At 42.8% G+C, this 26,076-nt stretch overlaps 1 protein-coding gene across 5 annotated transcripts; it reads left to right on the top strand.

Annotated features, from left to right (window-relative positions):
- The first annotated feature begins 831 nt into the window (after positions 1–831).
- ankhd1 (ankyrin repeat and KH domain containing 1) lies at positions 832–25,992 on the top strand. 5 transcript variants are annotated; one of them, XM_085932015.1, is made up of 40 exons: positions 832–1,304; positions 3,784–3,937; positions 10,209–10,365; positions 11,328–11,475; positions 11,806–11,953; positions 12,064–12,297; positions 12,378–12,472; positions 12,690–12,851; positions 13,199–13,280; positions 13,562–13,753; positions 13,867–13,976; positions 14,079–14,166; positions 14,382–14,509; positions 14,594–14,737; positions 14,818–14,920; positions 15,338–15,600; positions 15,757–16,044; positions 16,144–16,657; positions 16,822–16,961; positions 17,057–17,168; positions 17,389–17,534; positions 17,618–17,760; positions 18,100–18,313; positions 18,465–18,640; positions 19,042–19,204; positions 19,289–19,384; positions 19,494–19,610; positions 19,700–19,871; positions 20,348–20,544; positions 20,637–20,796; positions 20,881–20,995; positions 21,154–21,306; positions 21,377–21,526; positions 21,947–23,480; positions 23,637–23,820; positions 24,021–24,146; positions 24,258–24,509; positions 24,699–24,883; positions 25,143–25,310; positions 25,376–25,992. In XM_085932015.1, exons 1-40 carry the CDS (start codon positions 1,026–1,028, stop codon positions 25,433–25,435), a joined length of 8,052 nt encoding a protein of 2,683 aa, XP_085788141.1. In that variant the 5' UTR covers positions 832–1,025; the 3' UTR covers positions 25,436–25,992. The 5 variants fall into 5 exon arrangements, with proteins under 5 accessions (XP_085788141.1, XP_085788132.1, XP_085788114.1 ...); XM_085932006.1 differs by having other exon boundaries at positions 20,637–20,995; positions 24,288–24,509; XM_085931988.1 differs by having other exon boundaries at positions 20,637–20,995.
- The last annotated feature ends 84 nt before the right edge of the window (positions 25,993–26,076 follow it).

The following is a 26,076-nucleotide window of genomic DNA, read 5'->3' as shown; positions in this document are numbered from 1 at the left end:
CATATACATTTAAGTAGCAAAACACTAATAATATACTTTAAGCATCTTGCTTACATAGACTTATAATTGGGACAATGGTGGAAATGCCACTGCAGACTGCGAATTCAGAGCTAAAAAAATACCCCGTGTTTTAAATTGATTGTTTATTGGCTGTTGGATTGGTTAAAAAAAAAAAAAAAAAAAAAGGCATATACGGATTAATGCCAAAATGTTGAACATTGGCTCAAATTGTCTGCCCAGATAATTAGTACATGAATCTCTTTTGTATGGTTTCGTATGACGGGTCACGACAAAAAATGATATTTCTAATGAATTATTTCTAAGAAACATTGGTGTTTAAAATGTTTCCATGTGTGACTACTCAAATGTAGCTATTGTATATTGTAATCTTAAAAAGTTGAATACACCTTGAACAGTGATTGTACGACTTCCGTTTTGTTTCTTTAAGTACAATTCTCTACTCCAGTAATTTGAATATATCTCCACAAAAACATGAAAGTTGCACGTATGGCCATTTGTACTGTTTATTTAGGTTGACATTCACAATCAGCTAAGCTGAATAATAACAATTTAGAGAGGTCCAACTGTTGTCTTTAAAACATGTATGTGACGTTGCGACGAGAGTTTACATGAACTGGTAAAGCTAGCTACCAGTTAAGTTGGCCTTCCATGTCATTTCTTGACGTTCGTTATTCAGCCTCGTGATATTGGTAAACCTAACTTGACGTTATGGTTTCTAGTTTGACAAGCGTATGTTATAGCGAATCAAAAGCAGACGTTGTTCCTCTCAGACCAATGGGATTGCGAGAATTCTCACCAAAGGCGGCCATTCTCAGAAACAGTGCGTATTGGGTTAGGTTGTTAGAAAGTTAATGGCTGGGGTAAAGAGAACCTCCTCAACCGTAGCTTCGGGAGAGTTTCTGGATTCCCTGAAGTAAAACAACGCGAATAGCCGAAAACAAAGAGCCTGGACGGCCAGTTAAGTCGACAACTAGCTCGTTAACTCAAGTATCGTGAAAATAAGTATGCAGGATGCAGTAGCCGGGACGGCAATGCTGACGGACGGCTTCGAGGACGAGATTGACTCGGTGACTCCTCGCTCCCCAGTGGCAGGGATGGGGGTAGGAGCGACACCAGGAGGAGTCGGGCTAGGGGGCATTGGGATTGGCGTAAGTGGGAAGAAAGTACGCTTGTACGGGGAACCTGGCGGGCCTTCTGCAGAAAGACTGGATTTCAAACTAGCGGCCGCGGCCGTCCTCTCATCGGGTCCGGGATCCGGCAGCGACGAAGACGAGGTTTCAGAGGTAGCTAAGCTAAACGAAGCTAGGCTAAAGTAGTTAGCTAAGCCTTGGCAGAACGCAAGGCTACATTCCTCCTCCTGCGCGAACTGGATAGCTAACGTTAGCTCGCAGGTGCTAGCCACCTACTCCCAGGCCGCTGGAAACCACGTAAATTAAACGGCAACATTTGAGCAAAGCAGACATATTTTTCCTATGAGTTGTCTAGGAAGTGTTATAAACGGCCAATGTTGGTAATGTGCCTACATTAGTTTGCGCTTACCGCCTCAAATGTTTTATTGATGCTGCTAAGGCTTGAACCGCGGCCTAGTTAGGGTGGAAGCAACGACGGCCTCGGTCGATGCTGTCGTCTCTTAAGTTTGGTTTTCATTTGGCTTTCCAGCCACCGCAAATAGAAGGTGCCTGTGAACCAACCGACGAACTGTGACATTTGATTAGTAGTATTGCGATGACCGTGCTTTTCACGTAAACCAAGCCCCATCTTTCTGCGGCTCACTTTGCGAGGGGACTGTTATCCGCATAATGTTTTTATTGCGAAACAGTTCAAATTTTCGATAGCTGGTGTTGTCAAATAAGCAGTTCTCTCTCGACTCGTCGTTGTAATAGCGATACCGATATTTTGTCAGCTCGATTTTGGTTAACATAATTGTGATCTTCTAGACTACGTCGATCGCTCTTCCAACTTCCCATGTGGTGGCAGTCACAGCGGGACAGGTGTGATTGTATTTCCCTCTCGTCTGTGAACACCTCACCGGTCTTATCAATATCATCTAAACAATGCAGTTAATCAGGAGCACAAATTAGATTCTAATGGCTAACGTAAACATTTGACAATTCTCGCATTATATTTGACCATTTACCTCTTGCAGTGGTACAGTCCATTATACTTAAGCTTAATAATTATATAGGTCGTCGATCTTAGAACTTATTCACATTGTCACATGATGTGCCAGTTACTGACACAGGAATGGACCTTGCTAGACAGATAGATGGTAAATATTTGATTTGAAACCTATCAGTTTTCATTCCAATACAGTTATCGTTGTAATATTATGACTGGCATCATCGTTGCATTTAAAATGCCTTTCATTGCCTGGAATAGTTATTAATCACTACTTTAAGAAAAAAAAAAAAAAAAACACTATAATACAAACGTGCAGAATAGTCGTGACAGCTAGATGATTATCATCTGATACCAATATTACTCTAACCCATCTGTCCATCACCTGTTAGTTTGCATTATGAAGATTTGTCATGTATGACTCCCATATCGATATAGCTGTTGATAGACTATTGATCTTTTGAGGGATATAAAGAATAACAATTATTTCCCTTTGCTTAACCAAACTACTACATAAGTCTGAAAGGCGGCGTTTGTTTTGGTGTTTTACTGCAGTCGAGATTTCACTGCTGTGGGCAGTAGCTAAAATCTGAGCCCCGGGATTAAACAGATGCCATTCCAGGCCCTTCCAGCTCTATGGGTACCAACACTCTGGGAACTGAGTTCAATAGTGGGGAAGACTGATGTCCATTGTTGATTATAAAAGCCTTCATAGAACAACATCCCCTGTGAGTCGTAGCGCTCTTTGGTCCCGTGGCCGAATTCCTCCACGTTGCCGAACACTAACGTTTGCTCTCGCAAATTGCTTTCATTAAATGCCTTGTCAGCATTTACTTGCATTTGCAATTTATGCTTGTCGCGCATGGTCCGTTTCCCTTGTTGGATAAATCATTTTTTGTAAAAGTTAAGTATAAGGGAAACAAGTATGCAACCCAGCCGCTCCTTTGATTCTTTCAAATCGACTCACTCTAGATGAACATCAAAATGCCTTGAGGCTGATAGGATGCCCTTATGGATGAAACTCTAAACAATGTCTCCTATTGGTTAAGTCGAGATGGTGAATTGTTTCATATGTAAATACAACTAAACTGTAATAATTGTTAGCCTGAAATAAACCAGGAAGTGTGATTAGCTCTTTGAACAGCTAATATTTTACTTTGAAGGCAAGGTTGTCATTCAATAGTGTCAATGACACATACTCGGGGTGGCTTATTTGGTTTGAATATTTATTTCATTCTTTGCATGTTAAAAGACTCAACCCACATGAGCCCACACGGCCATGGAATGGAATGGGATGTTGTGGCACTGAATTGTTCTCAGCTGAATCTCTTCACGTGTTCAAGTGTTGTGTTTCTTGGCCGTAGTGCTGCTGCCTCTCTCCTATCCTTTTGCCCGCTTTGACACTCCGCTGCAGTAAACAAACAAGGGCAGCAGGGCCCGCTCTTATTTTTTTTTTCTTTTTTTTTTTTTAAAAGGTAGTCAAGTTGTATAATGTGACATTACTTACATTTTGTCTCTGTAAATGGGCCACCCGTGCACCATTTCCGCACCGTCATTGCATTTCAAAGGCTTCCTCTAGGATGCCAACTTGTCGATTTTTGGAAAACTAATTGACCTTCCTCTGCTCTTCTCTGTGTTTGCCAGGTGGAGTCGTTCATTTTGGACCAGGAAGATCTCGATAACCCTATCATGAAGACGGCATCTGAGTTACTTTTGTCTAGCGCAACAGACGGAGTCGATTTGAGGACTGTTGATCCAGAGACACAGGCCCGACTTGAAGCGCTACTAGAAGCTGCAGGTACGATTGCATTACCCTCATTTACCTAAATTCGCACGTTAATTTGTAGTCGACCACCACCCCAGTGGCTGAATGACAATGTGCACCACGTATCTCTTGATTTCTGCCCTTTATTTCTATTACTGTGGCTTTCTTTTTCTCCCTCCTATCTAATTTTTTTTATCCAAACAAGCAGACTTTGTTTGCGGAATACCTCGGGGCAAAATTGGGGGGAATAAAGCACCTGCTGGTTCTGCAAGTATCATATTAACACAGTTTCTATGCTGTCTCAGAGGTTGTAATCGAGGTGTAAGAAGTACAGTATATAGAGTAAGCCAACGGGCCTGGGTGCCCTGGCCTCATTCAGGCTTATGAACATTATGAGGCAGATTAACCCTGCAATGCACTTGAGCCTCCAACACATGTAGAGGACCCGTGTGGACAAATACTGGCTAATCTTATCCTAGGCCTATTTCTCTGAGACTAGTTAGTACAGGTGAGGTTGTACACGACAGTATTTAAAAATAGAAATAATACACATTTTGCTTTTAATGTATTCTTTATCATATAACCTATGACGCTAAAACATTTTTCAACACAATCCAAAATCATTTAAACAGTATTTTATGCTAACATGCATAAATGAAACCTGGAATGCCCAGTATACCTTCAGAAATGTTTGTGAGTTTGATTATGATCACTGTGGGCATAAAACTGTTCTGCTGCGAGCGGATGTGAGGATTTATTAAAACACAAAATCCCAACAGTAACGGTCATGCTGGTCAGATCCTTATCTATCCTTATTTTCTTACATATTTCACTTCCACATACTTGATCACTGCTTAGCCATGTAGCCTAAGCTAAGTTCGTTAAAGAAGCATCATTGGCAGAATTAATACAATATAGTAGCCTACAAATGATGCTAGGCTACATTACATAACCTTCAAAAGATAAAACATCCTAAAACACCTGCTAGCCGACTCAGCCACCGGCTCAAAGTCGTGCGTTTACGTCCTCGTGATCTTGTTTTGAAATCACCCTCGCTCTGTTTTGCAGTCACGACAAAAAAGTTGGCAATTGTAAGGGAGAAAAGCAACTTCAATTTTTTATTTTTTTTGCATAACCAGTTGATTTTTTTTTTTTTTTTGAGAGAAGATTGAACTGTGTGCGGCAACATGAGGCATTGCCTTCCTTTTTAATTTTTGTTTTAAGGCATGCATTTATCTGTCAACTATTTTGGTTGACCCCACCCCCATCAAATGTCAGATTATGTAAATATTCACCCAAAAAAAACAACATGCAAAAAAGGTAATCACATCGAGTAAAACTATCTTTAGGATTCAAATAATACAGTGCAAAGATGCTAAGTCAAATATATCGTATTTCCCGAGCTATAAACCACTAATTTTTGCACAACTCTGCGGCTTTTCGTCCAGTATGGCTTATCTATGTTTTTTTTATGATATTGTATGCTTTGTCTATATTCTCGTATATGGAAATTAAACATAACACCTGCGGTTTATAGTCCAGTGCTGCTTTTGTATGAACAAAATTCCCCTAATTTTAGCTGGTGCGGCATATATTCGTATGTGGTTTACAGTGCAGAAATTACGGTAATTGAAAGTCACATCTTATAATGCATGCAGTATACACCGGACAGGGCCAGTGCTGGTTCCAGCATAGCCTCCACCCGAAAAGTATTCATGTAGAACTATTACTTTGTATAGTAGTATTACTTTGATTTGAAACAACTGAATGTTGCACTCAATTTGCCACAGTGTAGTAATTTGTTTAACAGACACGTTAAAAAACGTAAGACGTTTTAATATATATTTTTTCGTAGTAAAAAGATCTGGCAATTTTTGGTCTGGAAAAAAATCCTGCTTAAGCAAAATGTACAGTGAAAGATTTAATCAATCCCATTTGAATGCACATATTTTTTTGTCTTTTTACTTGTGTTAACAAGTGACCCCTATCTGATACATCTGTGTGTACTGCACTCGTGCGTTGTCAAAAAATTAATGTGTACAACTACGCATCAATATCTGGCTTTGAAAATTCAGATGTAAACAATAATAAAGAATTAACATTACAATATTAAATGTTACCTCACAGTTAAGTGAGCCTAAACTGAATCAATGAATAACATTTATATCAAAATGGAGAACGTCCACTGCAGCAAAAATCTTTCTTATTTATGTAGGCATCATGCAGGCATTGTAATTTGTTGACGTCACGCTCACATAAACAGGCTATAGCCAATCTGTGATTCAAATAGACATTCATAGTCTAATTTCGCTGTAAGAGGCCTGATTTCAATCTCATGATGTTGGATTATTTGCTTTTCTTTATTTCTTTCTCTCTTAACTCTCTTTTGCTCTCACTCCATCTTTCTCACTCTCTTTGTCACTCTCATTATTTGCTGTTGTGACAGACATTTGACTGGTGCCACCAAAGAGCAGAATAAATAAATAAATGCACTATTGTCCCTTGGACCAAGCAGTGTAAATCTTGCCTAAGGGAGTGGGTAAAGCGGCCAAAATTGCCCATTAAGAGATCTTTTGGGTAACACTGGTAGGGGATTTTTTTTTTTTTCTGGTACATGTGGCTGTGCCGTGACAGTGCATGCACGACTGGATACAATAAAGTGGTGAGGATATAATTTAGATCATCAGTGTAAGAATTGCCTCTCACCACAACTGTCCAAACCGTACACATAAATAAATAAAAATCTCAGAAGCTCACAATTCATTATCAAAAAAAAAAAAGTGATTATAAATTCATACAGGCTGAGGATGTGGCCACTGATTATGTGGTTGTTAATATAATTAACCACTTGGTTTGAGGATTTGTGCACTTTCTGCTTTTAACTGGATACTATTTTAGAAGCGATGTCGAACACATGGGGATAATCCAACAAAGAGCGGTTTTTATTTTGCAGATTTGCCATGGAATGAGCTGAAGGCAAAGTCATTTCCACAAACAGCTCTCAGCTTTAAAAAAAGCTTCAACATCCTCTGTTTTCCTTAATTGTAGTTTTTTCCCCTGTTAGGTCAAATTTATATTTGGGCACATTAGGCAATAAGTAAAGTACATGAAATTACTTTATAATGTAACACACTTAAGGTTGTAAAAGATGTGATGCCAGAACTGCGAAGAATGTCAAATAGTACAAAGAAATGTCAAACAACTACTCGCAGTACAATTTAAAGTGTGTAAATAACCTAATATTAAACTTCAGAATAAATTTGCATAAAATGCTCTCCCAACTTTCAGTGCGATTGAGGTTGCAGCTCTCATTAACCATCGCAAAGTTAGACGCTAACATGTGTAATGTTGAAGACATACAATATTAAATAATTAAAAACAAGTGAGTTATTATATAGCATGCAATTAGCGGTCACACTTCATTGCCTAATGTATATTTAGCAACTCGCTTAAAGGTGTCCATACTGGCTAGTTTGTGACTATTTGAAGTGTGTACACACACACGCACACACACACACACACACGCACACGCACACATACATACACACGCACACACAACATTGCAGTTACAGTAGAGCCGTGTGTGACATGGATATGTAGCTAAAGTATACATACTGTAAATATGGTTTTAGAACTCTTTTATTATAACAACTTTTTTATAACAAGGTACAATACTGTAAATGTTTTTAGAATGCTTTTATTATTATAACAACGTTTTTATAACAAGGTACAATACTGTAAATATGTTTTTAGGACTTATTATAACATGCCTTCTGCTGGAGTGTAGGCAACTTTTATGCCATAATTCCTCAATTTAGAAGGTTTATTTTGAATTTGTGAATTTTTTTTGAGGGGGGGTTCTGTGATTTACTGAAGCCGTGATAATCAAACCACAATGTAGTGAGGTATTACTGTACATTGGTTGTTGTGTTGCATTGTGGGATGTGGTGGCCATTTTAGGACAGGAGTATCCATGGTGAGTGTAAACAAGATCGCAGAGTGAAACACGGTATTGGAAAATGCAAGAAAGTGTAGGCGATATTACAGGGAAATATTATATAATATATAATCGAAATCTCGCTAATACAATCACAGGAAAGTGCTCGTGCTGTGGCCAAAGTTCGAACACGGACAAACTTTGACCACCCTAAGTGTTGGCTGGGACAGGTGCTGCCTCCTTGAGCCTTCTTGCTAATTACACCTCCTTCTGATGTGTGAGGGCTGTGGCAGGCGTCCATAGAAGATCCAGGTTTTGGTTGATGTTAACATCAGAAGGTGATGTTACACTGCACACGAGTTGGTTTCTAGTTGCCTACAGACTCCAAGGAGTACGAGCTCCAGGTGATTATCTGTGATCGGCTAAAAATGGCATTGGTTGACATATGCCGATCAAATATGTGTCCTCAGAGCTCCACTGTCAATCAGGCTTCCTAAGAACTCACTTAGTGGCAGTTTTCATTTTCTCTGAAGCCATACAGAAGCCAAAAAAATAAAACAATATTTAAGTGTATTGAACAAAGCTGAGGTTTAAGTGGTGCAAGCAAAAGCAAAAACCTTTTGCATCCATGCCAAGACTTGTGAACCAAAGCAATGTGTCTTCAAAGATTGTGTTTGTAAACCAAATTGTTTGTGAACTGGATGTTCATGAAAACAAGGTTTCACTGTGTACTTTATAGAAATGAAGCTCTATACCAGTGTTTACAAACTCCAGCCCTCAAGGGCTATCCACAATGTTTTAGATTTATACCTCGCCCAACATCATTCTAACCAGGGTCCTCCCAGAATACAAGGCTCTATATAAACCCAAGTAGTAGGATACATTTGGGTAACAGATTACTTTAACACTCCATTTATATTCATCTCGCAATAATTGCAAACAGCGAGAAAGTTCCTGTCTTTTTCGGATTACGTATAAACTCTACTTAAATTCCCAGTCAGATCAATCTTTAATTTTGTTGATTCTCATGAGTTCCAGTTAACGATGGAGAATGTCCAACATTTATGGATGGTAAATTCATTGTTTTGTCCAAAATACATGGGAGGAGGACTTGGGAAAAAATAAGTACACATTAAATTGCAATATTGGGGGGGAAGGTTACCGGAATTAGATTATTTTTCAAAATCGTATCGCCGTAGTGCTTTTCGACTCTGTTCCACCAACCCACTTGCCGTCAGCCGATCCACACGGGTAGATGACTCTGCAGAACGCCTTCTTACTTGCCCGCAGCGGGTCGTCTTCTGAGCTTCCGCAGTTTTTAGATCATCCTGTGTGTCATTTATCGTTTGAGTTTGGACCTGATTCTCATGGCATCCGCTGACTGGCACGATGCTTGGATTTAGGTGGACTTGTGGCGGTCTTGTCAAAAATATAGTGTGTTAGTTTGTTTTTTGAGTTACAGTTGCATAATGTCATATAGAAAACTACAAAGTATAAACTTTCGCAACCTTGTTTTGTCTGCACTGACTATCATTGTGAAATCCTTCCCTATGAGAGACACTAAGTCAGACACTCAGTTGGGAAAACAAGGCCCACAATGGCAACTGATCACTTGAGCTTGTCCTCAAAACAACCCTTTTGTTTTTCTCTAGACACGTCTTTAGTTTTACACGCATTATTGAAATTTGACCACTACACAGAAGTGAATAAGTACTGAGCAAAGGCGTTTTTGCTAATTGGAAATGTCTGCACACGTCGCAGACTAAATGTAGGTCATTAACAAAAGTGGCTTTTTTACCACATGCTTTCTCGTTCCCCATACTCACTTCTTTGGTTCTCTTCTCTTGCCATGACAAAACACAGATGCAGTGCACATGACTACTTTTTCTTCTAGTTGTACTACTCCCCCCCCACCACCCACCCATCACTCACACCTCATGCTGTATCCAGTTTCTTTTTCTCATGCATTCGCTGCCTGTTTCCCACTTAAAATTCACACTGGACAACAACTGTTCCTTAAATTCTTGTTCTCAATCTTGCTCAAATTATTTTCTGACATTTGTTTATCACTGGACATTGCAATCATTTTGTCCATCGGATGTTTTGTAGATCAATTAGTGATAAAACTATTTTTGAGAATCAAAGTGTATTGAAATTGATGGGAAAAAAAGTCGAGCCACATTAACAAATGTTTGTGTGTGTGTGTTTGTTTGTGTGTGTGTGCTTTCATTTCCTCTTTCTGTGTGCGACTACTAACCTTGGATTGGTGTGACTGGACTGGACTTGCGCCCTCATCGGATCTGGTTTGGTTGTGCTCTCCTGTGATTTGCCTTGCCCTCTGCACCTCTGCCTTTTGGTGTTTGCCAGGAATCGGTAAACTTTCCACTGCCGATGGTAAAGCTTTTGCAGATCCCGAGGTGCTGCGACGACTGACGTCATCTGTGAGTTGTGCCCTGGACGAGGCTGCAGCTGCTCTCACACGCATGAGGGCCGAAAACACACTCAACGCTGGCCAAGCCGACAAGTATGTATCCTAACCATATTGTTACTTGTTCTTGTTTCCAGGCTTTATAAGCCCAATGTACTTGACTATATTTCTTTAAGTGTGTGTGTGTGTGCTAGTATTTATTATGTTCCTGGCCACACGCACACAAGGGTATTTAAATAGTCTTTCGCATGTTCACTACTTAGATTTTAAATCAACGAAAACAATCATTTGGGAAAACTGAGCAGTAGTTACTCCTTGGTTGGTATGCAAATGGTAAAACGTATCTGTAGTCCCGTTTAAGAATGTCATACCTCATTAGAACAGCAACTATCAGTTGTTTTAATCATTGATTAATCTGTTGCTTATTTTGCTTACATAATCAACAAATCTGATTTTTTTTTTATTGTTTTTTAAAAAAAGCAAGTTTTCATAATTTTGATCTCTATTCAAAAATGTCTTTCAAATTGACAGTGCAGAAAATGCACAAACATAAATTATGAGTTGCCAAACTTGTTTTCATCACGGGTTGTCCTTAGGTTGTTGTTTATAACGTAAGCATAATACTAAGTGAAGGGAATGAAAATAAGCTATTTTGTTAATATCAGTGAATGAAATCTAAAATAGTTTGAGCAACAGAAGATTTTGTACAGTAGACATTTTTATATTGTATTACAATGTACAGTATATAATTATGCACAAGTCTACTCCCAGTTGAAGCCTACCAAAGAAGACCTGTCAGAATATTTGTTCAATTTGAAGGGCCCGATTTGCTTATAAGCGTACCATGTTATGGCTAGGGACTCAAAGCTTGTTGTGCTTAATCGACATGTGTTGTCACGTTGATGGATACTTCTTTTGATGCTGAAGTGTTACAATTGATTTCATTTTAAATGTACTTGTAAGTGACCATATGCCTGACCTCTGTTAGCGTAATTGTGAGGCGTATGTATGTTCACCTGTCACAGTGGCAGTAATTGTAGCAGTCTGGTAATTTTCAGCCGTAGTTTAGCGGAGGCCTGCTCGGATGGTGATGTCAACGCTGTGCGCAAACTGCTGGATGAGGGCCGAAGTGTTAACGAACACACAGAGGAAGGAGAGAGCCTGCTATGTCTAGCCTGCTCGGCTGGCTATTATGAACTTGCGCAGGTATGTGAATGGGATGCAATGGGATGAAAGATGGCATACATACATACATACATACATACATACATACATACATACATACATACATACATACATACATACATACATACATACATACATATACACACACACACACACACACACACACACACACACACACACACACACACACACACACACACACACACACACACACACACACACACACAGCGTGAATAGAATTGTTCTGAAATAATACCCTTGCTTTTTTGCCATGACCGTGTTGATTGTTGATCGTTTCATGGTATCAGTGGCTTCTATTCTAATCATGTATTCATCTATTTTCTAAATCAGGTCTTGTTGGCTATGCATGCCAATGTTGAAGACCGGGGCATAAAAGGGGATATTACGCCACTCATGGCTGCGGCTAGTGGAGGCTACGTGGACATCGTCAAGCTGCTCCTGGTACACGGGGCAGATGTAAATGCACAGTCCTCCACAGGTGCAACCTCACTCGAAACCTTAACAATTTTGGTTTTCTGTGATCTCGCCATTTTTTTATTATTATTATTATTATTTTTTAAATTTCCCCGCTGTTTTTTGTACCTCCAGGGAACACAGCTCTGACATACGCATGTGCTGGCGGCTTTGTGGATGTGGTGAAGGTGCTACTCAAAGAGGGTGCCAACATTGAGGATCACAATGAAAATGGACACACACCTCTAATGGAGGCAGCCAGCGCTGGCCATGTGGAGGTGGCTCGGGTGCTCCTAGAGTATGGCGCTGGCATTAACACCCACTCCAACGAGTTCAAAGAGAGCGCTCTCACACTTGCTTGCTACAAAGGTTAAAATCAGTTGGAGCAAAAACCATTTTCAGCTTTACCCTATTTACCAGTCACTAACAAGTGTTTCCACACTGTGCAGGTCACTTGGATATGGTGCGTTTTCTGTTGGAGGCAGGAGCAGACCAGGAACATAAGACTGATGAGATGCACACAGCACTGATGGAGGCATGCATGGTGAGCATCTGACATAAAACCTTTATTTACTTGACATACAGACACATATTTAAACAAATAATGGTTTTAAATAATTGTAATAATTTTAATAATTTAAAAATGGTTAGTTATGAAGTCACTTTTCCAGTTTCTTCAGTTTCTCTTCTCATGCTCTCAGTCATCCAAAAAAGAGACAGTGTTCAGGTGCTTATCTCCACATTCTTTGTGTGTCTCGCTGTCCCAGGATGGCCATGTGGAGGTGGCACGGCTGCTGTTAGACAGCGGTGCGCAAGTGAACATGCCAGCGGATTCTTTTGAGTCACCCCTTACCCTTGCAGCTTGTGGAGGACATGTGGAGCTGGCAGCCTTGCTCATAGAGAGGGGAGCCAACTTGGAGGAGGTGTGTAGAAGACTTCCCAAAAAGCTTAAAATGCAGTCATGTATGGCCGACATAAAATGTGTACATTGTTTACTGTTTATGTAAATCATGATTGTAAAACACCAATTCGCCTGAGGTGGGACTCGGCAGCTGTAATATTATCCTTGAAGGGAGAAGTCTCATGTGGCCCCCAGTTAAATAAATTATCATTTTAGGAATCTAGAATTTGAGCATAAAGACACAACATAAAGATTCGTCAGACCTTTTTACTTGGATGCAATGCCTTCAAAAGTCTTTGAAGACTAGTTGGATAAATATGAGTATTCAAAATGTTTTGCTAATATCTTATAATGGTGATTCGTATCCAGGTTAATGATGAGGGCTACACCCCCTTAATGGAAGCAGCAAGAGAAGGCCATGAAGAGATGGTAGCACTTCTCCTTGCACAAGGTAACAAAGCTTTGCTTGTTAAAAAATGCAAAATTGTGATGAACTGTATTTGACATTGTTTCAGCATGATTTGATTTGTGCCCTAACTGTATCTCATTAATTGATATTTTTGTAGTATCCATCATCCAGCTGTATCATTGCAATGTTTTTCAGCTCTGTGGATAAACGCATTCATATCCAGCCAGACATTTTTGTCGGTTTGATTTTCCTTGACTATATGGTACTTTATAAGTGTTTACAAAAAATTGGGGATCTGCTGACTGTGATTGATTTTTGTTCAGGTGCTAACATCAATGCCCAGACAGAAGAGACTCAGGAGACGGCTCTTACTCTAGCTTGTTGCGGAGGCTTCTTGGAAGTAGCCGACTTCCTTATCAAAGCAGGGGCCGACATTGAGTTGGGCTGCTCTACTCCTCTCATGGAAGCGGCACAAGAGGGCCATCTTGAGTTGGTCAAATATCTTCTGGCAGCAGGTGTGCGGAAAGCAGCGAGGCCATCAACAGAGCACTTTCATTGCCAGATTATGCATGGATGTGTTAAAAACTGTGCAATTTTGATTGCAATCTTGTCTGCTTTTGTTATTCAGGGGCTAATGTTCATGCCACCACGGCGACTGGTGATACGGCGCTGACATACGCGTGTGAAAATGGTCACACGGATGTTGCGGACGTGCTGCTGCAGGCGGGCGCCAACCTGGTATGTTCTTACCTACATTTTCCCCCTCAGATTTTTAGAATTTATATAGTACATTTAGAAAGAATGGAAAAAAAACGTGTTCTTTCTCTTTTTTTCCCCCAGGAACACGAGTCTGAAGGGGGCCGGACGCCCTTGATGAAGGCTGCAAGAGCAGGGCATCTCTGCACAGTACAGTTTCTTATCAGCAAAGGTGTGTTAAAAAATATTGGGAAAAAAAGTGTATCAAGACTGTTATTTTTGTAATATAAGAAAATGTCTATTTCAAGAGGATGCAAAAAAATGTATGCATTATGATCTGAATTGTTGACTTATTTTAAGACTGTACATTTCTGATGATACAAATTGATAATGCGACTCTTCTTACATTTGAATGTTTTTTTCTTTTTTCTTCCATCTGATGTCCAGGTGCTAATGTAAACAGAGCTACCGCCAATAATGATCACACAGTAGTGTCTCTAGCCTGTGCTGGAGGACATCTGGCTGTTGTTGAATTGCTGCTGGCGCATGGGGCGGACCCAACACACAGACTCAAAGTATTGTGCATTTTCATACATCAGAGGAAGCATATTAAATATCGTTCTGTCAAGTATTAACAGTCTATCTTTCTCTATTCATAGGATGGCTCGACCATGTTGATTGAAGCTGCTAAGGGTGGCCACACCAATGTCGTGTCCTACCTGTTGGACTATCCCAACAACATCCTTTCTGTACCAGCCCCTGATCTCTCCCAGCTTACTCCCCCCTCGCAAGATGCTTCTCAGGTAAATAGAGCAATGTAGACCACATGTAGTCTGAATGATTTTTCATCGGTTTTACTGTACAATGATGAAAATGGTCACAGGTTCCTCGCGTCCCATTCCAAGCACTTGCTATGGTAGTTCCCCCTCAGGAGCCTGACAGAGCGCCATCAAACATCGCAACACCCCCACCTGTCTCGAACAAAGGTATGCTCAGTTAATCAAGCCTATGCATGTTGTTGTTTTAACAAGTCAAATGTATTTCAACCATGAAAACATCTATACGTCAACTAAAATTTTATTCCATCATTGAGTGAAATTAAGTCAATATAGAAAGAAAAACTGGATAGATGGATAGATGGATAGATAGATGGATGGATAGCTGGATAGATAGTCAGTCTCCGTTTTACTCTTTTATTACTGTGACACGCTAAATTATCATGTACTTTGTACAATTTAGAATTTGACTTCCGGTCCTAGAAATCAAGTGTTTTAATTAATAAATGGAGGATATGATTAAATGAGCTAGCGTAAATCCAGAGGCGAGGGAACTTCACATCTACACCTTTAGTGTCTGCTTAGTGCTAATCAATCAAAAATCCCAACTTTTCTGTTCTAATCCAGGTGCGTCCAAGCAGAGACAGGCAGCACTTCAGCCTGGCGTTCCCAGCTCAGTTGGCCGAGGACCGGAAGCAGAGCCTCTGCCGCCTTTCCACCTGTGCCAGCCTCTGGAGTGCATTGTGGAAGAAACTGAGGGAAAGTTGAATGAGCTAGGGCAACGCATTAGCGCTATTGAAAAAGCCCAGCTTCAGTCGCTAGAACTCATCCAAGGGGAGCCACTCACCAAAGACAAAATTGAGGAGCTGAAGAAGAGCCGAGAAGAGCAGGTAACCCGTTGTCCACTATTGAGTCCAGGTCCTTGCTCTGTCTCAAGTATTTTAGTACTAGTTATTAGACTTCCCTCTCAACTTAATTTTGCCTACACATGCAATTTGGCATCGCAGGTTAAGTTGGTTAAACAAAGATATTTGTCGTCTTTTCAGGTTCAGAAGAAAAAGAAAATCTTAAAGGAGCTGCAGAAGGTGGAACGCCAGTTGCAGCTAAAAACACAGCAACAGTTCACCAAAGAATACATGGAAGCAAAGGGCTTAAAGGAAGAGCAGGAGGCTGGACTGAGTCAAGGGCCAGGCCCAGGTCCTGGATGTGCTTCGTCTGTTCCCGGTTCCCTTTCTCTCACGCCAGCTGCCCTTATACGCTCCAGCTCTGACACGGATGAAGAGGCTAACAAGGACGGGGAGCAAGACGAGCTCCCTGGGGAGGATGAAGAAGACGTTAGTTTTCATTCTTAATGCTTTTGAATTAGTACTTTTCATTATTGCTATTGGATGTCTGTGGCTACATAAAGCATCTTTTTTTCGTATCCTTGTCAGGATGAGGAAGATGATGATGATGAAGATGATGATGATGACGACGAGGAAGAAGAGGAGGAAGAGGAGGAGGAGGAGGAAGAAGAGGAGGAGGAAGAAGAAGAAGAAGAGGAAGAAGGCTCAGAAGATGAGGCAGATCGAGAAGAAGATTACACCAAACTTCCCCAAGTGGGCACCATCCTTTATAGAGATGGGTCACAGCCCCCACAACAGCCCCCTCTGCCCCTTTCACCACAGGCCCAACCCCATCCTCAGCCACCGCCTCCACCGCTCCCAGCTGCCTTCGTTCCTGTCCAGCCTCTGCCAGACTACAACTCCGCAGAATACCCAGGAAGTACCAGTCCCGACCTCCAAAGGGTGCTGGTAGGACAGCAGATGTTGGGCCAACAGCAGCCGGGACAAGGCCAACAGTTGACTGGGTTAGCTCCTGGAATGATACCTCAGCAGGCCCCAGATGGACTCATGGTTGCTACACCGGCACAGATGCTCACAGATACGCTGGATGACTTAATAGCAGGTCAGTGCATGACGCTCTAAGTTTCTGTGATCAACTTTGACAAGTTGTTCCACTCAGAGCCGACAGTATACGAAATTAAGCAAGGATGTGTAAGCATGGCTCAAAGCCAATGATACCTTCACAATTTTATGCTTCTTCTAACTTTCTCCATTTTGGTATTTCAGCTGTGAGCAGCCGTGTGCCCATGCTGAACACGAACACCTCACCCACTCCCTTGTCCCAACCACCCACACAGACGTCTGCCAACATCTCCTCGCCACCATCTGTGCTACCCCTCTACCCCTCAGTTGACATTGATGCCCACGTAAGGCACTTTTGTCATTTGCCATTGTACTTAGACATGACAAATGTAAATGAGAATGTTCAAATAAGGAATGATGGCAATTGTCTTCTCCGCAGACGGAGAGTAACCATGACACCGCGCTGACATTGGCCTGCGCCGGAGGACACGAGGAACTGGTGTCTGTCCTCATTGCACGAGGAGCCAACATTGAACACCGTGACAAAAAAGGTACAGCGGAACTTTGTTTCACAAATATGCGTTTGCAAAACAATGTTTCTCATTGAAAGAAAATAAAATTAGCCCCCTGGCCCCAGGACCAAGATATGTTTATCTGGTTCTGTACGAATTAAAGATGTTGAACCTGGGCTGCTTATTTAGAATGATCAAAGGTTTCTTTAAGTAAAAAATAACAATAATAAACAGTAAATATTGGCACTGTTCTGCCTAGGTTTTACTCCTCTCATCCTGGCTGCTACTGCTGGCCATGTTGGAGTTGTGGAAGTTTTACTCGACAAAGGTGGTGACATTGAGGCGCAATCTGAGAGAACCAAAGACACACCTCTGTCTTTGGCCTGCTCGGGGGGACGACAGGAGGTACAGAAATCATGTATTTTGATCACACTTTATTGTACTGGCAGTGTTAAAACTTCTTTCCGTCTTCATCATTCAACAATCAGGTTGTTGAATTGCTGCTGCTACGAGGCGCAAATAAGGAGCACCGCAATGTTTCTGACTACACGCCTTTGAGCCTTGCGGCCTCTGGTGGTTATGTTAACATTATCAAGATACTCCTCAATGCTGGAGCTGAAATCAACTCCAGGTGAGGGCAACTACTCCATGAGATGTTAATGACCAATGTATTTGATGATTAACTAATTTCCTCTTGATACTGATATACAATTTCTATGCTGAGTAATGAAATATTAAAATAAGCAAATCAAAAGCCCGTTAGCTTTTCACATAAACACACGGTTGTTCACGCCATAGGTAGATATAGACTTGTGATTAATGCCTAGTTAATGGGTGACAATGATACAGTTAAATATATGAAACAAGTGCTGCATATTTCAAGTATTTTATTGTTTGGAATAAATGTTAATATATCACATTGGACCTCACAATGGGTGCATAACAGTGTGTATAATAACTTTCCCACCAGGACTGGCAGCAAACTAGGAATCTCTCCTCTGATGCTGGCAGCAATGAATGGTCATGTACCGGCAGTCAAGTTGTTGCTGGATATGGGCTCAGACATCAATGCCCAAATTGAGACTAACAGAAACACAGCTTTGACCCTAGCCTGCTTCCAGGGGCGGGCTGAGGTTGTTAGTCTGTTGCTGGATCGCAAAGCCAATGTTGAACATCGCGCAAAGGTGACAAATCTTATTTCTTCATCATGAAAGGTTCTCAGTGTTTCTTAATATTCTTTGATTACTTTAAGTAGAGCCACATTCATGTCTTTATCATAGATTAAGTGAGATTTTGTGCTTGTTCCAATAACTATTGGATGTCTCAATTTTGCAGACTGGGCTCACTCCTCTGATGGAAGCTGCCTCAGGAGGCTATGCTGAGGTGGGCCGCGTGCTGTTGGATAAAGGTGCTGATGTAAATGCTCCACCCGTTCCGTCCTCCAGGGACACTGCCCTCACCATCGCTGCTGACAAGGGTCACTACAAGTTTTGTGAGCTGCTCATCAATAGGCGAGTACTTTGAATTTTTGTGTGCGACGATCGTTTTGTTGGATGGCGTTCGGTGTTAGTCTGTCATTTAGGAATATCAGAAGAATCATTTTGCCTATTCAGTGTTGGGATAGCTTGAAATTTACATCGGCAGATAGCGTGTGTTTGTAAATTGTAAGTCAAATATTCTGCTAGGAGCATTTAGCAAATATTCATTATTTAAAAAATGGCGGATGGTGAACAGCTCTGCAGCTTTTGTTGCTTGTGTTAAGCATGATAGAGCTTTCTGAATTAACAGTTCGCCCTCAGTGTTTGATATTCGGAATGCTTGAAGTTCATGCTTTCTCATCTCTTATGAAATTAGCTTTTGAAGCAGTTTGAAAGTACTATTCTGTAATTTGTAATGTTCTGCAATTTTGCAGGGGTGCTCATATTGATGTACGGAACAAGAAAGGAAACACACCTCTTTGGCTGGCAGCAAATGGTGGCCATTTTGACGTAGTCCAGCTCTTGGTGCATGCAAGTGCTGATGTGGATGCAGCCGACAACCGCAAAATTACCCCTCTCATGGCTGCTTATCGCAAGGTGTAGCGTGGTTACTCGTTAGGATTATAATCTATGGCTTTTGTAATTGATCTTGGTTCTTTATGAAATTATGTTATATTCTAGGGTCATGTAAAAGTGGTGCAATACCTTGTCAAGGAAGTCAACCAATTTCCATCAGATATTGAGTGCATGAGATATATAGCCACCATCGCTGACAAGGTAGGCATTTAATTCATTTGTGATAGCAGATCATTACATGGGTTTTTGCCAGACCAAAATACAATTCAAGCCAATTTATAACCCCCCCCCCCCCCCCCTCACTATATAGGAGCTTTTGAAGAAGTGCCACCAGTGCATGGAGACTATTGTCAAAGCCAAAGACCAGCAGGCCGCTGAAGCCAACAAAAATGCAAGCATTCTCCTCAAAGAGCTAGATCTGGAGAAGGTATTGCCCGCCAGTTGCTGCGCTCTGGGAGCTGATAGCTTCCAAATAAACAAGCCAATGTGTCATTTAAATGGCTGTGTGTTCTTCAGTCTCGAGAGGAGAGCAAGAAGCAGGCTCTGGCTGCCAAGCGAGAGAAGCGCAAAGAGAAGCGCAAGAAGAAGAAGGAGGAACAGAAGAGGAAGATGGAGGAGGAGGAGGAGGGGCAAAAAATCAAGGAGGATTCATCGGATATGCAGGAGCTGAAGGAAGATTCTGCTGAAGGTGATTTAACTGACATTAGGAATTTTTCGCTTCAATCTTGAGCGCGTATTAACAAGTGCAACAGTGTGATGAGTTGTATTTCACCAGTGTTAGTACTCATGACCCTTAAATTAAAACTGCTAAGGTCTAGCCCTTCACTATTTAAGTGTTTCATCCTGCAGTTATTCTATGACAATCAACTGGATTTGATCATTTGACTCAGATGTGTTGCAACTGGGAGAGATACAAACCAAGAAAAATACTGGACCTTGAAGAGCAGAATTTGTGACCCCTATTGTAGGCAGTATTTGCCATGAAATAAAATAAATGCAAATTGTTGGATAGGTTTTGAAAAATAATTTGAGATTTGCTGAATTTACAAATGCGGAGTTGCACATAAGTGGGCATCCACTGCATTAAAATAAGTGATGACAAGAACATAAGTACTGTATGTGGGCAATATACTAATTTCTCTCATTTACCTTGTCTGTTCTCAGAGTCAGAGGTTCCTATTGAACCACCCAGTGCAACGACCACCACCACCATTGGGATATCTGCCACCTCGGCCACTTTCTCCACAGCTTTTGGGAAGAAGAGAGCAAGTGTAGCTACAACCCCAAGTACCAACCGCAAGAACAAAAAGAACAAGACTAAGGACTCGCCAAATGAACCGATAATATTACAGGATCCGCAGGTGAGTAGCTCTTAGTAGTATTTTGTGCTTAATACAATCGATATACTTGCTTTTTTTTAATTTCCATTTTACACCGTTTCTTGTTCTGATAGGTTGCACTAGCACCACACAAGGCTGACAAGAACAAAATCCACGGGGAGCCCCGAGGTGGAGGTGGAGGCGGAGGCGGAGGCGTGACGGGTGGCAACAGCGACTCAGACCCTCTAGACAGCACCGACTGCGCCAGCGAAAGCAGCAGCAGCGGTGGAAAGAGTCAGGAGCTTAACTACCTCCCTGACCTCACCTCCTCTACGTCCTCCTCATCCTCCTCCTCATCCTCCTCTGCCCCATCCTTAGGGGTCGCCCAAGCCCAGACCATTCTGGTTGGCCCAGAAAAAAGACACTGTCCTCAGCCTCCAATAGAAGCCAAGATGGACAAGGTCACTGTGTCTATCTCAAAACCAACACAAAAGTGAGTCGTGTTCTTGGATGTGTGGATGCTATATGTTGGGGGGCGGGGCTGTGTAGCGGAGTAACGATAGCTGTGTTTTGATTTTTACTTTTCCTATTCTAATAGAGACACATTTACATTCATCAGAAGAGTAGTTTTAACTGCTTATCTCTCCACAGAGCTCCAGACATGCACGACTCCAGCACAAACTCGCTGCCCTCCCCGTTCAAGACCATGGCTCTTCCAGTTACCTCACCCAGCAGTAAGCTTAGCCTTACAAGCCCCAAGAGGGGCCAGAAGAGAGAAGATGGTTGGAAAGAGGTTGTCAGGCGGTAAGTGTGTGCCAATGACACATTTGGTTGACGATACTTTGCTCAATCTGGCTATTTGCTTCTTTTGCAGATCAAAAAAGCTTTCTGTGCCAGCTTCTGTTGTGTCACGTATCATGGGCCGCGGGGGCTGCAACATCACGGCCATTCAAGATGTGACAGGAGCCCACATCGATGTAGACAAACAGAAGGACAAAAACGGCGAAAGGATGATCACCATAAGGTAGGTATTGCAGCAGAACAATTGAAAGAATTCAGACACTACAATGCAGTTGAATGCAATTTTCTCATCAGTCTGCCTGCCTTCCATAATGAATCAAGGCTCATTTGACTTTACCGTAAACCTATCTTATAGGACCAAAACATTTATGTATAATAAATCTGATACTGTTTATTGCATATCGAATTGCAACATTTAAGGATAAAAATGACAATTAGATTTCCCCCAACCAAATCATGTGACCCTAGTAGTTTTGATACCCCTTGTGAATTGAATAATGACTAGCCAAAAAGATAGAAAGAATGGTAACTAGGGCCATGCTGAGTCATTTTTTTCTAATTTATTACTTGCAGTTTGAATCAGATTTCTGCTGTGTATTTGCATTTGCTCGCCGGCGTAATTAGGTGTACTTTGTTGTTGCAGAGGGGGCACGGAGTCTACACGATACGCAGTCCAGTTGATCAATGCGCTAATTCAAGACCCAGCCAAAGAACTTGAGGATCTGATTCCTCGCAATCACATTAGAGTACCGGGCTCCAAATCATCCTCGTCATCCTTTGGCAACAGCACAGGGGGGGGCAGTGGTTCAAATTCGGGACCAAAGTCCCTCAGCTCACTGGTTAGCGCCACAGGCGTATCGTTTCAACCCTCGTCATCCTCCTCATCATCCTCTTCTCAGGCAGGAGGAAAGATGGGGAAAGGGCTGTCATCAAATGTCAGACAGCCTTTCCCCGTATCGCTGCCGCTTGCCTACGCTCATCCCCAGCTGGCTCTACTGGCAGCTCAGACCATGCACCAGATCAGACACCCTCGGCTGCCCATGGCGCAGTTTGGCGGTACTTTCCCTCCCACCGCCAGCACCTGGGGGCCCTTCCCTGTGCGACCCGTGAGCCCCGGCAGCGCTAATAGCTCCCCCAAACACAACGGAGGAGGCGCAGCCGGCTCGGCCAGACCTAACTCGACCAACAGTGAGCATGGCAACACCGCCAGCTCTGCAGTCACCACGACCACCAACACCACCACCACGAGTGCTCCCAGCTCATCGCCAGCGTCGGCGATGACCCCTGCCCACAATCCCACGCCGTACAACCCTCAGCCAAGCATCCCGACCCCCTCCTCAGCCAGAAAACAACTCTTCGCCCCCGATCCGAGGTCTGCCGTCGCCGCGTCCGTCGCCACCCCTGCAACCAGCAGCAGCGGCAGCGCGGTACGAGGTGCAGGGTCTCCGGCACAGCACAGTTCCTCCACAGCTCCAGTTAATGCTTCCCAGCAGCCGGTGGGAAATATCTCACAGCCTCCCCTCCAGCAATTTAAAATGGAGACCAATGCTGTTGTGACGCCCGGAAAAGAGAAACCCCCTCACCATGCTGAGAGTCAGCCCGTTCCCACCAGCGACGGCGTCACTTCGGCGAGCTTCGCCGCAGCCTCTGTGGCTTTGGCTCCCAAAGCAGAATCTCGGCAGCAGTTGCCTGCCCCACCCTCCTCCATCTCAGCCACAGACCCTCCCCCGGCGCTCCTGAAAGCCCAGCCAAACCCCCACCTCACCGCAGTTCCCCCTCCTGTCCTCTCGCACAACGTTGCGCACCCTAACAACACATTGCCACACTTTTCAGCCCCCGCGCCAAGAGTCTCCCACCGTATGCAGCCACCTGGGCCTTACTATTCTCTTTCCGAGCAGCAGCAGGTGCAGACGCAGCAGCAGTCGCAGTCTGTGTTCGTGCCCTTCAATCCGCAGCAAGAACCCGTAAAACAGACACAAAACCAGACCTCCCAGCCTACAAGTTTGCCTCTGCAGGCTCAAAGTCAGGCCCAAGGCTCTCATCAGGTGTCTGCCAATCTTGGCTTGATGAATGGTTCCCAGATTCAGCATGTGGCAAACGCTGGAAAACAAATGCCACCCAACTTTGGTCCTGCAGGCCTCTTCAATTTCAGCAGCATCTTTGAGAATAATAACCAGGTACAGCAAATTGACTGAGAGTGAGATTAACTATTTTGAGGTTCTTAAAGCCATTTTTGTAACTATTAAGAGAGCCATTTTTGCATCAACTGTCCTAGAAATGTGATATTTATGTCAGTACAGTACTTAGTCATTTGTTCAATTTTCACCGCGCAGGTGGGAAACAATCAGGTGTGGGGCCATCTTCCTGCTCGCTCGCCTCCAGAACCTTCGTACTCTGCCCCGCCGGCTTACGTGAATGTGGGCCAGATGGAGAGCATGATTCCGCCGCCTCCTCCAGATAACTCCAAAGCTCCAGGTTACCGCTCTGCCTCTCAGAGGATGGTCAACAGCCCCATCGGTATGCACTAGTTCACTGAATGTATCCAATTTCTTTTTTTTTTAAGCAAGTGTGACAGTCATCCACAACAGCCGTTTGTCTGAATAAGCCAGTATGCATGTTTTTCCATTTTTGTAGGACCTCAGTCATTATGCACTTCAAATGAACTGTCGACCAAGATGTGTATGAAAAGTCAAAATGTATACTGTCTGCACCCACAGCATTGACCAGTTATGCCACCAGTATCTCTGGGAGTCCGGTGTATCTGCATGGCCACACGGGAGTCGGCACACCCTCATTCAGCAGGCAGCACTTTTCCCCTCACCCTTGGAGTGCATCCACATCTGGTAGGAGCCACAAAATGGCTTTTCTGTCACACTTAAAAGACTTCAATCAGACCGTTTTCTGCTTAAGTCCACTTTCAATGTCTCAAATTGGCATCATCCTCCAACAAACAGGAGATTCTCCTGTTCCGCCTCCACAAACAGCGTCAACTTCCAGCCTCTCCACTTCGGCTGTGCCGCCGCCGCCCCAGCAGAAGCAAGGCGGCACCTCGCAGCAAGATCGGAAAGTTCCTCCGCCCATCGGCACAGAAAGGCTGGCAAGAATCAGACAGACGGGCTCTGTGAACCCCCCTCTCCTCACCACCAGCTACACGGCCTCTGTTGGACAGGGAGGCATTTGGTCATTCGGTGTTGGCAGTGCTTCAGGTTCAACCAATCATTTTAATTACTCTCCTGTTGAAAAGTGTAAATGCCTTTTATAAATGAGAAAAAAATATTACTATCTTCACTTCGTCAACCTTTCTTATTTAAAGTAGTCCACTTTTGGAAAAATCGACAGCAGGTTTTTTTTTTTCTTTTCTGTCCTCTTGCTGAAGCTGTAACCTGTTGTTACAGAGGGCATGTCTGGTTGGTCCCAGCCCCTGATGAGTAGCCACATGATGCATCCTCAGATGCAAGCGGAGCAGTCGGCTTTCTCTCAGCACCAGCCCATGGAGCAGGATGACACGGGCATTGCCAATCCCGCTAATAACTTCCACCAGCCTCAGCACATGCCCAATACCTACATGGACTTCCCAAAGGTAACGCAAAGCAATAACTGTGGGATCCACCGTTTAACGTCTGAATTGGCATTTTGAAAATACAAACGACGCGGAGTAAACAGTTCATCCTGGAAGATATGGTCCAGACCCACCGAAAATGCAAACAAAATCTGCAATGTTTTTTTACCCCGGGTATTGACACGCTATTTTTGTGTAGTTTGCTGTCCTTTACTTATAAATTAAGCCCTTCCGTGAAAACAAAAACCAGGGTACATATTAATATTGTGTTCTGCATCAGGGAATGCCCATGTCAATGTACGGAGGGACCATGTTGCCCCCTCATCCACCAATGGCGGAGGGGCCTGGGGGACCCATGTACAATGGTTTGCATGCTGGCGACCCTGCGTGGAGCCCCATTATCAAAGTGGTCCCAAACAACGCAGACAACACTGACCCACAACAGCAGGTAAGTTCCCCTATCTTGTCTTGTCACGTTAGATGTATGACTGATTTATTGTTTCCCAACTTCAGATGTGGCCCGGCACCTGGGCGCCCCATGTGGGCAACGTGCACCTGAATCACGTCAACTAGACGTCTTCCGCAATAAAAAAAAAAAAAAAAGACAAAAAAAATAAAACCAACAGAAAAACACGGCGTACCAATGGATGATTCTGACCGATAATGACAAAGAACAAACATATTAACACGACTAGAGAGTTGCAGAGCAGATGATGAAGAATTGGCAGTACTCCCAAGCCCGTTCTTGACGTGCCTATTTGAAAGGAGGAAGGAGGCGAGAAGTTGAGTATTCTAATGGTTCAAACAATGTTCGATGGCCTGTTCAACAGAAACCGTTCTGCATAGTATAGCGATTTTGACTTAAACCCGCATTCACCGTTTTTGGCTGCAAGAGGCTGGACATTGAAGTAGCTATTTAAACTCGGCCCAGACCTAGATGATGATTACCTAAAGAGAAATCAGAACCTTTTAGAGTGGTAAATACATGTATAATTGTTTACATACTAAAAAGGGTTAAAATGAGAGTAAATTTCATGTCGTATAGTGGCTCTACTTTATGTAGCCTGTATTAATGTGAAATATTTACCTTAATATTCAATAAAAAGGTTGAAAAGTTTTTGTCTTTTGAATGCTGTCTGTTTTGAGTCCACCCAAACAGCGTGTTTACAGTGAAACAGAACTGGGACAGAAAACAAGGTGGAATTGAGAATAGC

Source organism: Syngnathus leptorhynchus, chromosome 2 (genome assembly GCF_054491065.1).
Source record: "Syngnathus leptorhynchus isolate UIUO chromosome 2, UIUO_Slep, whole genome shotgun sequence".
NCBI lineage: Eukaryota > Metazoa > Chordata > Actinopteri > Syngnathiformes > Syngnathidae > Syngnathus > Syngnathus leptorhynchus.
The sequence above is the reverse complement of the archived record's forward strand: the minus strand, read 5'-3'. Positions and strand labels throughout refer to the sequence as shown.